Genomic DNA, 16,494 nt, shown 5'->3' with positions numbered 1-16,494 from the left:
GTAGCCATGGTGTGCATGTAACCCAGCTCTAAAAAAACAAACAAACAAACAAAAAAACCCTCTAATTTGTAGGATTTGCCAATTTCTGTGATGTCAGTCCTTCCAGCCCAGAGGACTTCAAGTCCCCCCCGGCTGGTCCCCAGTGAGCCTGGGAGCTTCTCGGAGTCTGGACCCTTTGGTATATTCCCGCTGGCTCCAGCCATAGATGGAAAAGTACTTTCTGAGTTCCCTACAGGTTTCTGGCACTGGTCCCCACCCCACACGCCCAAATCCTAACAGGCAAAGGGTGTGAGCAGATCTGCGGTAATGTGCGAACCCTAGTTCCCGCTTGGACTGTGAATGCAGGGCTTATCTGGCGGGTACTGTGGCCCAGCCCCAACCACTGCTGAGCCGTGGAAGCAGGCAGCAAGCTGGTTTCCTGGGGCCGCCGGCCTCAAGGCGAGAGCCTTTTCATCTCACTGATCGAGGTCGTGGAAACTTTGCAGGGCAATGATTTGGGCTCTGCTCTGTGCCTAAAGCTTGCTACTTTTGCATAAAAGGAGGGGAAGCTTGCTTTTTTTTTTTTTTTTTTTTTCTGGGTTATATTTACACTTCCCAAATCAGAAAATGTCCTAACCAGATAGGACAGGTGGCAACTGGCAACCACAGCTCAAAGCCTTTTTTTTTTTTTTTTTTCCATTTCTTTTCTGAAACCCCATGTAGAAGGAAAGTTAACGAAATGTCAGTTGGCTGTTTTATACTCAGAGCTAAGTATGCTTTCAGCAGAGCCGGAACAGAGCAGAACGGGAAATCGGGACTGGCGACCTCGCACCAAAAATGCTGTTTAACTATTTATTCTGGTAGAGAAGAACCCATCTTTATTTCCTTTACTAAATCCACGAGGGACGATGTGAGCTGGTGTTTGTCAGTAAAAATACAAAATACTGGTGTGTGCATGTACAAATAAACAACTTTTCAAAGTGAATGTGCAGCTTGGGAGTCACAAACATGGAGGGAAGGACCAGGATCAGAGTTTCTCCACTTTCTGTGGCCCAGGTTTTCTGCATGTACTCCTTTTTAAAAAGAAATCCATGGTCAGGTTCCAGAACACCATGACTCTGTGAATGGGCCCAAAGCTGACCGTGTAGGGATGAGGTGCTTGGACTCGATGGCAAGGCGTGAATCCAGGGGCTTGCCTGGGTAACAGGTGGGGACGTTTGGGGTGAGGTGTGACACCCACGGCTAACATCCTCCAATGGGAGGGACAGTGTCAACCAAGGAAGGCTTCTCTGCCCCAAATACCAACGACGCCCACAGAGAAACAGTGACCTCAAATAATCCACATGATGAACCTTAATTTCAGATCCAGCCTTCGATTCCTTCCCCTTCACTTCCTCTCTCTGGGGTCCGACTTGAGAGAGCAACACCACCCCCATTTTGAGCTCTCGTTCTGTACATGCCCTGCACACCTACTCAGTGCACAGAAGGCCCAGGCGCTGGGGCTGCTGACTGAGCAAATTCCAGAGGCGCTTTCTCCCTGAGCGGTGGCAGACCCTGCTGTGAACATGGAGGGTGGGAGGGTGGGCTCAAGTATGGCCCCGAGGGCAGTGAGAGAGAGGCCATGAGGACGTCTGGGGACATGCCACAGGTCTGGACATGGCTAAGGAGGAGCCTGAGCCCAGCTCAGGGATGGCCCTGTCTGCCTCCCCGGGCCTCCACTCAGGCTGCTATCATGTACTCCTTCCTCTCCACCTGCTCCTTCCTGTGGGCCTTCAAACACACTTTCATATTCTCCTCTTACAAGTCAACCCACGGGCGGGGCTGCCTCCTACCCTCCACCCGCTCCCTGTTGCTCCCCGACATTTTCATGTGGGCCTCCAACCCTGCTGAGCTGATTCTGGAGGCCCACCACAGATCTCCCAAAGGCACCCTTCTCCAGCCAGCTTATCATTCCCACCCTCGTCATCATCTCTCCTTACAGAGGCCTCTCCGCCATATTTCTTTCCAGAAATTCTACCTGAATCAAACAACTTATTCTCTGCCTCCTTCCTTGCCTTCTGTCCTAGACCATTACACACATTTATTTCCCAAGGCCCTTGGTGTTCCGCTGTCCTTCCCGCAGATCCTAGAGCTAGACTGGCTCTCTTTCCACCTCTCACCCATCCTGCCTTCCGGAAGGCTCCTTGGCTGTCGATGGCCAACAGATGTCAAGTCGACCCCGACTCCCCATGTGTTCCCATTCCACTCGGGGGAATCACTGCCGTCACCAAAGTGGAGGCTGCGCCACCTCACACATGTTCCCAGAACGAGTAAGTGGATAAAGACGGTGGCCACAGAGGACAAACGTCCCCACCGCCCTCGCTCCTCCCGCCGCAGCCCCTGCACACAGGCACAAATCATGCCACCATGCCAACTGCCACCACTGATCTTCGAGCACACAGATCTGGCAGGGTCATGTCCCAGAGCAAGCTGCTTTGTACCTCTCGTTGCCCACCCTCCTCCCTCCCTCCCAGCCACTGCTCTTCCTAAAGTCCAACATTGGCCAGCTGCTCCAATGTCAACGCTGGGAGTCCTCCCTGGCCCTCCTCCCCCCTCTGCCCAGCTCAGCCAGGAGCACCTCTTCCTTCGCTACATCCCTGTCAGTGAGCTCTGCTGGGCATGACTGCAGGGCATCAGGCCACCACTCCCAGGTCTTGGCATGAGAGCATCACCCTGCCACCAAGAAGGGCTCTATCCACATGAATGTGCTCAAATAGACTTTCCTGAGTCGGAGAAACTGAGGTGGAAGCAAACACTACGCCATCAGAAACGGTATCTGCACAAATCCCCATGCGAGCTTAGCCGGGGAAGTCCTCCGTGGTGGCCCTCTCTGGGTCTGGCCTTGAGAACTTCTAGGGTGTCATGGCCACTGGCATCCAGGCGCAAGCAGGCAAGGACAGGCTGGCCCTCATGGGATAGAATGGACCCAGGCCTTGCAGGAGTCCGTGTCCCCATGCACGCCCTCCTGATGGGTGTGTCTTCACGCTGGGCTGGGGGGGTCACAAGGACACCGTCTAGTCTGGCTGGCCTCCTCCTCATCCCCTGCTCTCTCCTGAGCCTCGGAGGGTTTTGCTACACTGACTGTGTTCTGCTCTCCTCTATGCCTCATTTCTAAGGGATGCTGTCTTTCCATGTGGTCACCGTATGAGGGCCTGTCCCTGAAGTCTCCTGCCAACACGTGTCCCAGGCACACGTCCGCCCCGGTCCCGCAGGGCATCTCCCAGCAATTACACTGTAGTAGTCCCCACGGAGGACTGTTAATGGGGAACCCCTCTGCCCGGTGCTTCCGGGTGGGCGGGTGACCCCTGTTAGCACATGCGGACAGAAATGATGGGAAGCCTCCTGCCAGGGGCAATGAGCCGGATATGACTGGAGCCAGAGACAGAATCCCAGGCCCAGAGATGCTCCTCCAAGGGAGCAACTGTGATCTCTTGTCCAATACAGGACACACACACACACACACCCCATACACCACACACAGGCACACACACCACACACAATACACACCTACATGCAGACACATACTACATATAATATACATGTACCACATGTGAACACACACCACACACACACCATACACACACCACACACACACCACACACACACCATACACCACACATAGGCACACACACCACATACAATACACACCTACATGCAGACACACACTACATATAATATACATGCACCACATGTGAACACACACCATACACACACACCACACACACACCATACACCACACACAGGCACACACACCACACACAATACACACCTACATGCAGACACATACTACATATAATATACATGCACCACATGTGAACACACACCATACACACACACACCACACACACATCACATGCAGAAACACAAACCTCACACAGTACACCTATACACACCATACATATACTACATATAATATGCACACACCACAGGCACAAACACCACACAGACACACCACAGACACACATCACACATACACTACATATAATATACACGCACCACATGCACACACAACAGGCACACACACCACACCGACACTCATCACAATACACTACATATAATACACACACCACATGCATAAACACATACTACATATACTGTACAGACACACACATCACACACACTATACACACAGAGACACACAACACACACATATGCACCACACACTCACATACCACATAAACACATACCACATACACGCCACACACACCATACACAAACACACACATACACACCACGCATCACACACCCACAGACACACACTATAGACAAGATATACATAACATGTGCAGAAACACACACACCACACACACATGCACACACACACACACAGCAGTTTCAATTTCCTCCAAGGAACGTTCTGAATGGTGTGCTGTCTGATCCCGCCCGTCCACACCAATGCCTGATGCAACATGGTCCTGGAGCAGCCCACAGTCTCTTGCTTTGCCTGGGGGAACCCACACTCCGTGCAGCTCTGCAGGGCCCACGCCTCCCACATGCTGTGGCTGGCCAACAGAGAGGAGATGCTAAAAAAATAGTGACTTTTAGATGGGAAGCAATGCACCTGCCACATCACAGCCTTTCTTCCCAAAACCTGACAGTCTCAGGGAAAATCCTTGTTTTAAGGCTACGTCTCCTGTTTGGTGAGATGCAAGAAAATGAGAGTCTTTCCAACAGGAATCGTCTTGGTTTGGAAATGTCCTGGTGACAACACGTCCCCTGTCCATGAAGCGTTCCAAGATAGGGGAACCACAAGATGAGCGATGCAGAATTTTACAAATTTCTCCACTCTTGCACAACACGTCAGCTACCAAGAGGCGCGAGGAAACTGACACAGTGAGGGGAGCCAGGATCCAAGGGATACTTGGCTTTTAGTTTTTGCTCCAAGGAAAATACAAAAGCCCCAAACCCAAGACAGCCAGCCCGCTGAAGTCCGGCAAACAGTTTTCGGCTTTGTGCCGGCAAGGGCACCTACCATCAGGGCACGCTTGCCCTGGCGGCAGCAAACGCTCAGATCCTGCTAGATAATATTCCTCCCTAGCTAAAATGGGGTTTATCGGTTCAGAAGAGATGCGTTTCACAGATAAAAACAACTTCCTCTAACTGCTGATTAGATAAGCAGGCTTAGCATCCGTCCTCACAGCCAGCTGCCCAATCTCCAATTAGACCAAGCTTGCTTTCTCTTTCCACTGGGAAGAGCTCTCTGCACCTCCCCCCCCCCCCCCCCCCGCCCCGCCCCGCCCCGCCGCCCCAGCTGCCCAGAAGCGCTCCAGCCACGTGTCTGCCCCTCTGCGCGGTCTTGGGATTCTGCCTAAACTTGACGATGAAGGTGACATGTGGAGCAGGGATAATCGAGCAACCATATGTTACTCTACTGAACTATCTGTCCCCGAACTCACGACTCGGTGAAGCGATTTTTACTTTGATCAAATACATAAAGATAATAATAATAATAAAATTAACGTTTTCACGCACTTAATCACTTTCCTGGATTCCAGGGAAAGAAAAAAAAAGGTAGAAACAAAATCTAGATTTTTTTTTTCTTTCCTTTTCTGCCAGGGTGAACCTCACCCTGGACAAAAGATTGACGAGAAAGACCCCGAGAGCACGCTGGTATAGCTTCGAGTAGGCTACGGCGTCTTGCTGCAAACACCACGCCGTGACAGGCAACCTTTAAGAGTGAAGTCCTAAAACACCCCACAGGCGAGACCACAGTGATCACCTCCCAGCTTGGGGGCTGGGTCCCACGAGACAGCAGAGGCAAAGAGGAGGCGGTTCCAGAACCGAGTGGGACCTGTAGACAAGTCTGCTCTCATCCACGTACAGGCCCAGGGTACATGAAAAGTAGGAACCAGTGACGGGTGTCACTCATCCCAATTATCCGCTCTGGCACGCCCTGCTCAGCCCCGGAGCGGGGGCCTCCAGTCCCTCCTGCTGGGCCAGCCGGGCTGTGCTTGGGGGACCCGAGTCCCCATCCATCCCACAGCACTACTACATCTCTGCTCAAGGTCAGGACACAGACGCCTGCACTTGCAGGGAGCTCAGAAGGAAGATGGGGAGGGCACAGAAGAAAGGAAGAAAATAACAAAGCTTTTAGTTTTGCTCCCCTGTGCCCCTGGATGCCAGCCTGGTGTCGTCGTTCCTCCAAAGCTGCTGGCCCATGGAAGGAGCCCCAAGCCGTCCTCTGATTCCCTGGCCCAGCTGCCGTGGTGGGGAGCGTCCGTGTGGGGCTGCCTTCAGAGGTCACTGAGTACACGGTCTGCGCGCAGCAGTTTCACACACAACCACTTCAGAGAGGTGAGAGCTCTCTCATTTTTACAGCGACCACTTCAGAAGCACAAGCTTCCATCCTCTCAAGTAGATTGAATCCCTCCCCGCCTGCAAGTTCTCCTCTGAGTCTAACTTCAGGGCTTCTAGCTGCACTTCCGAGCTGTTTCCTCTTCCTCGGGCTCAGAATCGACCGGAGGCCTCCCAAGGTTGCTCTGGCATCTGCTCCCCATCCCTCGCTCTCTCTCTCTCTCTTTTAGTCCAGGGGGCCGTATTTCCACACGGTCCTCCAGCATCCCCTCCCACTGTCCCTATAAACACCACCACCCATCACGGGTGGCTCATTTCTACCACTCCCCGCCAGTATGCTGGAGACTAGGGTTGAGGTTCCACATGTCTACACCTGCTCATAAGGGCTCACGGCTTTTCCGAAGCATCCCTTGTCTCTTAAAGCAGACAGATGAGGGGTCTGCGTTGCTAAAGATTTCCCACTGTCTGGCATCTGTTTGTCCTTCTGCTTGGGTCTGGCAATGGCCAGCACTCCTGAGCTCTCCATTCAATTTTTTTTTAAAGATTTTATTTATTTATTTGACAGTGAGCAAGTGTATGTGAGAGAGGATACAAGCAGGGACAGAGAGAGAGGGAGAAGCAGACTCCCTGCTGAGCAAGGAGCCCGATGTAGGGCTCGATCCCAGGACCCTGAGATCATGACTTGAGCCAAAGGCAGACGCTTCATGACTGAGCACCCCAGGCGCCCCCCAAGCTCTCTATTCTGATCCCTCTCTTGTGGTTTGCCTATCCCTGGGATCAATTTCTTTATTATTATTATTATTATTATTATTATTATTATTATTATTAAATTGCTCTTCCACATTAAGAAATGTGCTCCACACATTTCCTTTTTTCTCTGTCCCTTCCTTCCAGCGAAGCCCCAACAGGTGCCCTCACCCCTTATCTCCTGCATCTTTGAAAGCCCTATTTTGCACAAATTGCTTTCTTTTTCTGCCTTTTACTGTCCTTTTTACCACCTCTTTGCCGCTCTGTCTTCAGCAAAGTGTGTTTCTCTGTTTTCACGTGACCCTGGAAGCCCTTCCGCGAGATGGGTTTCGCTGCTGTTGCGAAAATGAGGAAACGGGCTCGGTGGTAACAGTCTGGCCAGAGGCGCTCGGCTGGGAGAGGGGCAGGGATGTGGCCCTTCTGAGTCTGAGCTGCATCTTCTCTGCGTTGCCTTCTCCCATGTGCCACCCGCCCTCTCCAACCCTTTTCTAGGACCTGTGCTCAACAAAGGCACTTGTCTCTGTGCTTGACTACTTCTGTGCAGGGAGGGGCTGCTTATGGTTTCCTGTTGTCTGTCCTCTGACGCTCCTGGAGCCGAGGACACATAGCTTCAAACGGGCCTCCCTGTCCTCCTGGGAGTTGCCTCCCCTGCCTTTCCCCACTGTCTCCCATTGCTCTGCATACCTAATTTGTTTAATGTTCCCTATGATGGGTCACTTCCATCGACACCAACCACCACACATTGATGCTAGCTAGTTTCCCTTGAAAATCCCCAAGGATGGTTTCTAAAACTTCATCTCCAGGAAGCACAGGTGATGTCTTCATGGCTCTTGGGACAAGACCTTCTGGGATTCTCCATCTCACGGCCCGTTCCTTCAAACGCTTCTCCTCTTGCCTCCTTGACTGTCTTCCGTGCTTTTGCATTTCTGGACCTCCTGGCAGAGATCCATTGCCCCTTTGGCCCCGGGCCCCTCCAAGAGAGCGCCGGCTCCCCGAAACAGTGGCTTGCCACCCACTTCAAATGGCTTTCCTCATCTGTCCCTACGGTGTGGCCACGGCTCTTTACAAACCCAGCAAAGACATTTGTCAGGTGTTTTAAATTTTATAATTCTGGAATTCATTTGTCACAAACTTCGTCCTACAAGGAGAAGTGGAATGCAAATCCTATCCCATCGCAGGCAGCGGAGAGGGACCACCAGCAGGAAGCCGCAGGGAGTCACACACAAGCACACCCCCCTGCCCCTGGCTCCATGCCACACCTGCCCTGGGCTCGCTGACATCTAGAGCTCAAGCCTCAGCCAAGAGACCCAGCCAGGGAAGCGTCAGCAGTGCCCGCCAGTGACCTGGCGACCTCGTCCCAGCCGAACCTTCCAGGCCCTGGCGGCTGACAAGGGATGGTGTACTTAGAATACGCTGAAGGCAGCGACAGGGAGCACGTACTGACCGCCACCAAGCGCCCTGCGTGCCGTCCTCTGCTCTCCAGGAATCAGGCGACTTTCAGTTCTCTAAAGGACACCCATCACCACCAGGGCTCACGGGCCGCAGGGCAGCTCTGGGGATGTCGGGGAGCGCTCCCTGGTTTCCCCCACAATGAACCCAGAGTCCTAATGCTGATGGCTGGGCTCTCGGATCACTTGAGAGCTTAAGTGGGCACATATTCACCTAATTTCTTCTGAGCCCCCCCGTCCCATGTCCCAGGTGGGTCATGAGCCCGTGCTTGCTGCCGCCCAAAGTGCAGAGAACAGTACCCACAGTCAAGTTCAGACGTAGGAGACAAAGCAGGGCCGCCCGACATTAGCCACTCATGCGCCGCCTTTACAAGCTATCATATGTGTGCACCCTCACTGCCTTAATAGATTTACTGAAATCTGACTTTCTACTTATATAAAGGTGTCTTGAGAGGCAGTGTAACAGTAGCATGGTATATGATATACCGGAAACACTTGCAACAAATGCAAGACAGTCTTAAAAATAAATGCATCGATGACAGAGACGCATGCTCTTGTGTGTCCCAACTCTGGGAACCCCTGAAATGACGTGTGGAGAGCAGGGTGGAAAATCCAGAACTCTGTGTGTGTGTGTGTGTGTGTGTGTGTGTGATATATATATACATATACATATAGCCTTATACCCAAAGTCTCAATGGTTTCTAAGACATGAAAACACAGAAAATGCATTTCTTAGTTACGACATCAGGATGTCCTACAGAGAGATAGCTGTGGCGGTCTTCATAAGGAACCCTAAGAACGTCACACACGTCACCCTCCTTGGCTGTGGGGCTCACACCTGCCCCACACGGGGTCCATCCGACCTCATGACCCCTGCTCACCCATCATGATACTCTTTTGTGCACATAGGTGGCTCTCAATGCCAGCTTTTTTTTTTACTTTAAAAAAAGAAAGAGAAAATAGGTATTCTAAGGAATTGCTGACTCATTATCTCATGAGAACATGGTTTAAACGTGTGAAAACTAGTCTTTGAGTTAGAAATCAAGTCTCATGTTGACTCTGTGACCTTGGACATTTCGCTGAACTTCTTGGGGACTCCGTGATAAAGAGAGCAGACCAGGTTTTGCAGACATGACCTGTGCTGGGCACATTAACCCCAGGGAGAGGCTGCAGGAACGTACGTACCTACCTCTTTATGGAAAAGGTGTGCGCAAAAAGGCATTTTGACATCTAACCATTTCTATCCCTCGAATTTCATACTTGGAGTTGCATTTGGCATTTGAGAAACACGGCTGAGTGGGATAACATAAAATGGACAGATCTGGCTTGTTCTAACCCAAGCTCTAAAACTAACTTGTTCTGCCACAGCACATAAAATGTATCATTTTCGCTACCTACAATCCATAATATCACATGTTCCTGCTGCACCGAGGGGATGGGGGACGTTCTAGGGACGTGCCCCCACAGCGGGGAGTTCTTCCCCTCTGCCACGTGGTCCCCACGTGGGGTGTCAGTCCTCGGTGACTCCTCTCTAACCCCTGCACACACCAGAGTCCCACCCTGCTGATCTTTGTCCCGCATCTTCTTAACACGGCGGTTGAGGAGAAACAGCAGGTCCAACGATCTCACCCCCAGCCACTGACTTTGGAAAGACATGAAGGGACCGAGGTGTTAATGGGTACAGAGCGTGCGACAGCCTGCCAACGGGACGCCCGGACAGCCGACTCACCCACTCCTCTCTCATTCTTGGAGCTCTGCTGTCCGCCAGATGTGGTGGAAAGGTCTTCAGGGACCGGCATGGGCTCGTCCCCATCATCGGGAGTGTCACTCACTGGAGGGCTTTCCTTCCCTGAGGAAACAAGTAGTGGCTTGAATTTCTAAGGCTGTGGCCGCCTATAGCAGGGGCCGCAGGGACCCTGAACACAAATGCACTTAGTCCTATGTTACATGTAATATGCACCAATCTATTTAATCGAAATGAACAGCGGTCGTCAGACATTATCACGGTCACGTTTCCATGCCAAGTGACCAAACTCCCACAACTTTATTTATGACGTCTGTGTAACACCCCATTCAGGGCTACCCCAGGATTTATTTAAATCCTTTTTTAATTTTTGAATTTATGTTGTTTCCAATCTCTTTCCCTGTTAAGCAATACTGTGGTAAACATCCTAGTGGCCAGCCTCTGCCCGTGTTCTTACTCAGGTGTTCCAGATGTCTCAACAGTGGATCAAAAGGCACCTACATTTTTTAAAAAGATTTTATTTATCGATTTATTGGTCAGAGAGAGAACACAAGACGTGGGGAGAAGCAGGCAGAGGGACAAGCAGTCTCCCTGCTGAGCAAGGAGCCTGATGTGGGACTCAATCCCAGGACTCAATCCCAGGACCCTGAGATCCCAGGACCCTGATGGTCTCAGGGTCCATGACCTGAGCTGAAGGCAGAGGCTTTAATCCACTGAGCCACGCAGGCGCCCCAAGCATCTGCACCTGTAAGGCTTACCACCCATTATCCCACATTTTTCCCTGCAAGATGGCTCCAGTCTAACCCCCCCTGTAAGTGGGCTTTGTTCCACCTTCAGACTAACTGTCATTCAAGGTCACCAGACCAGCTATCCTGCTCAGAGCTCTACATTCTGGGTCTGCTCACTGCCCTTTAAAGACCCAGAGAATATTCTGGAGTGGCCCACTTTGATCCAACCAGGAAAGCGAGCTTGCAAAGAGCAGGACTACGGAATCTGAGGCCTCCTGGGGCCACAATTCCTTCTGCAGAATTCTTGTCTTTGAAACATGAAAATAGGATCCACACAACTACCAAGTGGCTTATCCTGCACCAAGTGAGATTTACCAAACGAAAGTGTTTCCCAGGATGGTCGTATCAGCTGTGACTGCATCAGAGGCCCCGGCAATGGGGAACCCACCCCGCCCCACCCCCACCCCACTCCCAGAAATCCAGCACTGGGAAGCCACAACTGGCAGAAAACATGCTTTTTTTTCCTTTGAAACTGAAACACCTCTATCTCCCAACTAGACATTACTTAAAATTAGGTTAGGAGACACAAACCACATTCAAGGAACAGATGGTAAGGCCCAAAGCTGATGCGAAATAACCTATCAGAGCCGCTCCAGAAGACCAGGGGAGATGCCGGCCCTAAATGACGCCAACAGAGGAGTGGAAGGCGGGGGTCACACGGCTGGCTGGGCTGGTGAACCGGCTTCCAGGCAGAGGACATCCCGGCACAGACAAACCCAGACTTTGGCGAGGACAGTGCTGAAACTAGAAAACCTGGCCAGGAAGATGGAAGTGTGCTCGCAAGTTTGAATAACCATCTGGAACCCCCACACTTGGGGGATGGACAAGACGAGCTCAAGTGTCCCCGGGAGAGGACATGACCTCATGGGCAGGCAGGGAGGCAATGCTTTGGGGGACAGCCATGCATTCTCTGGGAGCAAGACCCTGCAGCAGAATATTTCAGCTCAGCGGCAGCTGCCACGAGTGGCAGGTTTTCAGAAAGAGCATTATTGGGTCTATCTGGACAGCCAACATGAGACGTGTTGTTAAAGGCAGGGCAGGATTATAAGGATTTCACAAGAAAAAACCAAAAGCCAGAGAGGAACTGAAGGAAGCCTCATTGATAGGCGTTAGGTCAGTGATATTTCCAGGGCTCTAAACAGTGAGAAGTAACAGTGGCTAAAAGTCTCCATGTGCTCAATTCCACAAACGTGGAACCGCTGAACGGGAGAATGCAGGAGGCAAACGGACCATCTGATACCTGGGTTTTCCTTACCTGTGCCTTGAGCAATGGTTTTCAGATTTAGAGGACTTCAGGGAGGTGGTCAGAGGAATCTTTTTGGAGGGGGGAGAGTAACCTTACACAGAAGTTCAGTACATAAAACCAGACTTCGGTGTTAAGGGGGGGGGCTATTGCAGGGGGGAGGGGGAGAGACTGGAGACCCAGGCCCCTGCCTTCTCAAAGACCTCCTGAGGACTCCCCCTCCCCCAAAATAGACAGTGGAGACCCCCGGATGAGCCAACTGACTCAAGATTAGAGGTGTAAGAGCAAGGTGGTGTGCACGTGCGTCTTGGTGACTAACCAGGTGTCATTATTATGGGGTGGGCATGGGAGGCTGAGCAACAAAACTTTATGGGCATATTTTATCTTCCCTGTGACACTTCCCTTTGGAGTACTCCATGATCCTCCTGGTTAAAGAATTAGGACTTATCCAATGGAGGTACATGGGTCTGTGCTCTACTTAGCTAAAGCATGTCCAAGTAACCCTTGATTACTCTTCTCCTAATTTAACTGCTGTGTGGGTTAGGGAATAAGGCTAATCACACCTTATTGAGGATGGTTATATCTTAGAAGTGCCTGCTAAGGGTTCTGTGGGTCTGGACGGGCTCCTGCACTGAGTGAAATGCCAGCTCTCCAGCACCCAACAGTCCGTGCCTCAGTCCTCCCACTGCTTCCTACACGGGGAGAAAGAGGAAGAAGAAAGCAGTAGGGAGGGTGAGTCCAAGATGCATGGGTCAGACAGAGCAACGGGAGCTCCCTACATGGGAGAAACACAGGGCAGAAGGGAGCGGAGACCTAGAGGAGAGAGAGTGAGGTAACAGTCACCTTCCCTCCACCCCCTGCAAGGGCTCTGCTGCCACACAGCCTCCGCTCACCTTCACTCGGTGAGAGATTGTAGGAGGCGCCTGATTTGCCTAAAAGCCCTAAAGTCTGGGTGGTGCTGAGGCTGACTTACTCCCATGAGCCTTGTGCCCTATGGCCCTGGATTCGCTCACTGTTGGAGATTTCTACGGTGAATATGGACCACTTTGGGAAAACCTTCCAGTCAAGCGAAGATTGTTCGTGTGTTGATTTTAAACAAATTCGCCCCATGAACCACTGAAAAGGCAAAACCATGGAAAGATCATAAGAGATACTTGTTGTTGTTTTTTGACTTTTAACTACTTTAATAAAAATACATTGTTTTCATAGCAAACTTTAGCCTGTTCATGTAATTTTCTCCATGTAGTTTTTCTAATGCGAGCCCAGTAAACCATGTCTGGTTTTCAGCAGCTTTCTATCAAGTGAAATAAGTTATGTGTCACATTTATCAGTTCTAGCTAACATGTTACATTTTATATGTTTAAACTCTAATAAAATATTTTCATGATAAAAAAAAAAAGTAAGGTTATTAGATCAAGTCAACGCGTGCCAAACACCAACACACGGTCGACCTGGGATACGGTTCAGACAGAAACATGGAGGAAGTCACCACTTTAAGACCGTTTCCTCAACAGACAAATAAGGCTGAAAACCGTGATTTTGGACTAACTCACTAGCTCCTGTGAAGATAAAATAATAATGTGTGTGAGTGTACATATGCTGAAGAAGCCTATGAGTCCATTTCTAAATGGCAGCCGACCCTGAAAGCATGAGGTCTGTGTGGCACCAAGTGCTCTCATTTCCCCCAAGTTCACGTATAAAGACAACACGTGGGGCCGTAGACAGCGAGAGATCGAGTGCTTTTCATGGAATAACTTAGGAAGTGTAATGTAATCTCACTCAGAAAAACGAAAGAAACTTCTCAGCAATTTATATTTAACCTTACTACTTGCTTCTGCTTCAAATAAAGCATTACCTGTGAGAAGTGTTTGGGGCACATCAGATGAGAAAATTGTATAATGAGCTTATCAAAAGCAAGCAAGTTAATTTCTCAAATAGATTATAATTCATCCAAGAAAGTTCTGTGAGTCTCCATCTCCCAAGTGCCGGAGTGGCTTTTATATGCAATCACCCAGGGGAACAAGTCAGAATACAGACTCCCAACTCTAGAATAGTGGAAAAGCTTGCATCCCAGCATCATGTCTAGCTCCCTGTGGGACTCCTGCTCCGTCCCTGAAATTTCCCCAATCTCAGCTCCCTGCAAATGGGAAATGGTACCTGTATCTTCTTCACTGGGTGCTTGTAAAGTTGAAGAGAGACAACACCCAGGGGCAGTGTTTGGTAAGCGTAAGCATTCAATCAAGCGATTTCCTAGGATGAACCTTAGCACTTCTATTTCAGTAGAAATGAGCTTTGTTTCTCTAAAAGCAGACTATGCATGCCTACAGAGCATACTTTTTGCTTCTGTGTCCCAACAAACATCAAAAATACCATTGAGAACATTTCCCGTACTGCTTTCAGGAGTCAGAGGATCCTTAAAAATCCACTGGCTCACATCCCTCATTTTGCAGTGACATGACAGCGGTCGTCCAGGAGGCAGAAAACCTCTCTCAGGTCCTATAGTCGGGGACAGAGATGGACAGAGATTCTGGCCTCACTATCCCCCACGAGCTGTCTCTTCCCTTAGGAACCAAAACAAAAATAATGCGCAGGCATAAAAATATTTTGGAAAGACTGACAAAGAAGAACACAAGCATACACACACACAAACTTTATCCAAGGAATGAATAAGATATGCCCTAACGGAAAAACCTCCAGAACGAAAGGATCAGGTGATTTGGGAAAATTAAAAAAAAAAAAAAAAAGTCAGATATCAAGTATTTCTTTCTTTTTCAGGTGAATATTTCGCAGATACTGATGGAACTGTTTGTTGATCCTGGAGCATTTGAACCCAGGAAACTGGCAACTTCCTGGTTCACCTTAGAAAGTTTGTTGTTTTCTTTCCTGGGGGCAGAACATGACAGTGAAGAATTTTCTGGGGGAAAGACGGAGATTGAGTAACATATGCCTCCGCAGATCAAGAATGTCAACTCCTGTTTGACTAAATGCATGTCCTCCTCCTTTTTTTTTTTTTTCCTAAGATTTTATTTATTTATTTGAGAGGGGGGAGAGCATGCGAGCACGAGCAGGGGGCAGGGGCAGAGGGAGAGGGAGAAGATGCGCCCCACTGAGCAGGAAGCCCGGTGGGGGACTCGATCCCAGGACCCTGAGAGGAAGGCAGACGCTCAACCGCCGAGCCACCCCTGTACATCCTTGGCCTATAACTGACACTACCCTCAGTTTTCAGAAATGGAAAAGACAAAGTGATGTGACTAGGTTTGAGTTGGAGAAGCAGCAAGAAGTAGAAGAAGAATCCTTCAGATCTTTAGGAAAAATGGCAGGACCCTTCAGATGCCCCGTGGGCTGTGTTGGACGCTTCAAGTTTCATCGACCAAGAGCGCTATTAGTGTTTTGGAAGTACCATCTCCCTTGCACACAAACTAAATTTTAGACCATGTCTTGAACCTTCTTGACCACAAAAGAGTTTCGTTTTTCAGGCAGTCTTGGGCCCTGGGTGTTATACGTAGACAATGGATCATGGAACACTCCATCATAAACTAATGATGTACCAAATGGTGACGAACGTAACATAATAATAAAAAGAAAAAAGAAAAAAATAAAATGTTTTGAAAAAAGAAACCCCCTAAGCCAAAAGCAAAACCTATACCCAAAGCAAAAAAAAAAAAAAAACCAAACAAACCAACAAAAAAATCAAAGAATTTGTCCAAGGAAAACAAATATGCAAATAGAAAGCTAGTAGATACTATCTGTAAAGCAAAGGGCAGCCCCTCTTCCACAGCCCGCCCCTCCCTCCCATCACCAAGCTGCCTAGGGGAAGTCCAGGTTAGTAAATCTCTCTCCAGAATCTTCTCCAGCGTGCATGTAAGTGTGTAGGAATTGTGAGTGTGTGCGTGCCTGTGAGATTCATGTTTATTTTACGGAATGGATCACACTTTGCGTGCCATCCCAAACTCGGCCTGCCTGTCGGCATAGGTCTCGGACGTGTTCTGCTACGAAGGTATTCACACCAACCTCCTTCGGAAGAGCGGGACAAACAAGTGTGCAGAAATGCCCCGGTGTTTCGGACATCAGAGCCAACGCTGCTCCAACGCTCTTCGCGCTTATGGGCGCAGCTCTAGGGAGAACTCCTTCGTAGCCCCAAGAGTTCAAGTCCACACTTGCCGAATGACCGGAGTCGCTGGCCCAAAGGAGGCAGGGAACGTCTGGGACCGT

The 16,494-nt window shown here is 50.0% G+C and overlaps 1 protein-coding gene across 7 annotated transcripts in view; it reads right to left on the bottom strand.

Annotated features, from left to right (window-relative positions):
- IKZF1 (IKAROS family zinc finger 1) overlaps nt 1-16,494 on the bottom strand; it is a 96,478-nt gene that overhangs the window by 64,113 nt on the left and 15,871 nt on the right. For all 7 annotated transcript variants that reach the window (XM_046020652.1, XM_046020650.1, XM_046020653.1 and 4 more), the window contains exon 3: nt 10,237-10,356. In XM_046020652.1, coding sequence (XP_045876608.1) covers nt 10,237-10,356 — 120 coding nt within the window. The remainder of the gene's footprint in view (nt 1-10,236; nt 10,357-16,494) is intronic.

The sequence above is a fragment of the Meles meles genome, chromosome 10, assembly GCF_922984935.1.
Source record: "Meles meles chromosome 10, mMelMel3.1 paternal haplotype, whole genome shotgun sequence".
Classification (NCBI taxonomy): domain Eukaryota; kingdom Metazoa; phylum Chordata; class Mammalia; order Carnivora; family Mustelidae; genus Meles; species Meles meles.
Note: the sequence above shows the minus strand (reverse complement) of the source record. Positions and strands in the feature narration are given on the sequence as shown.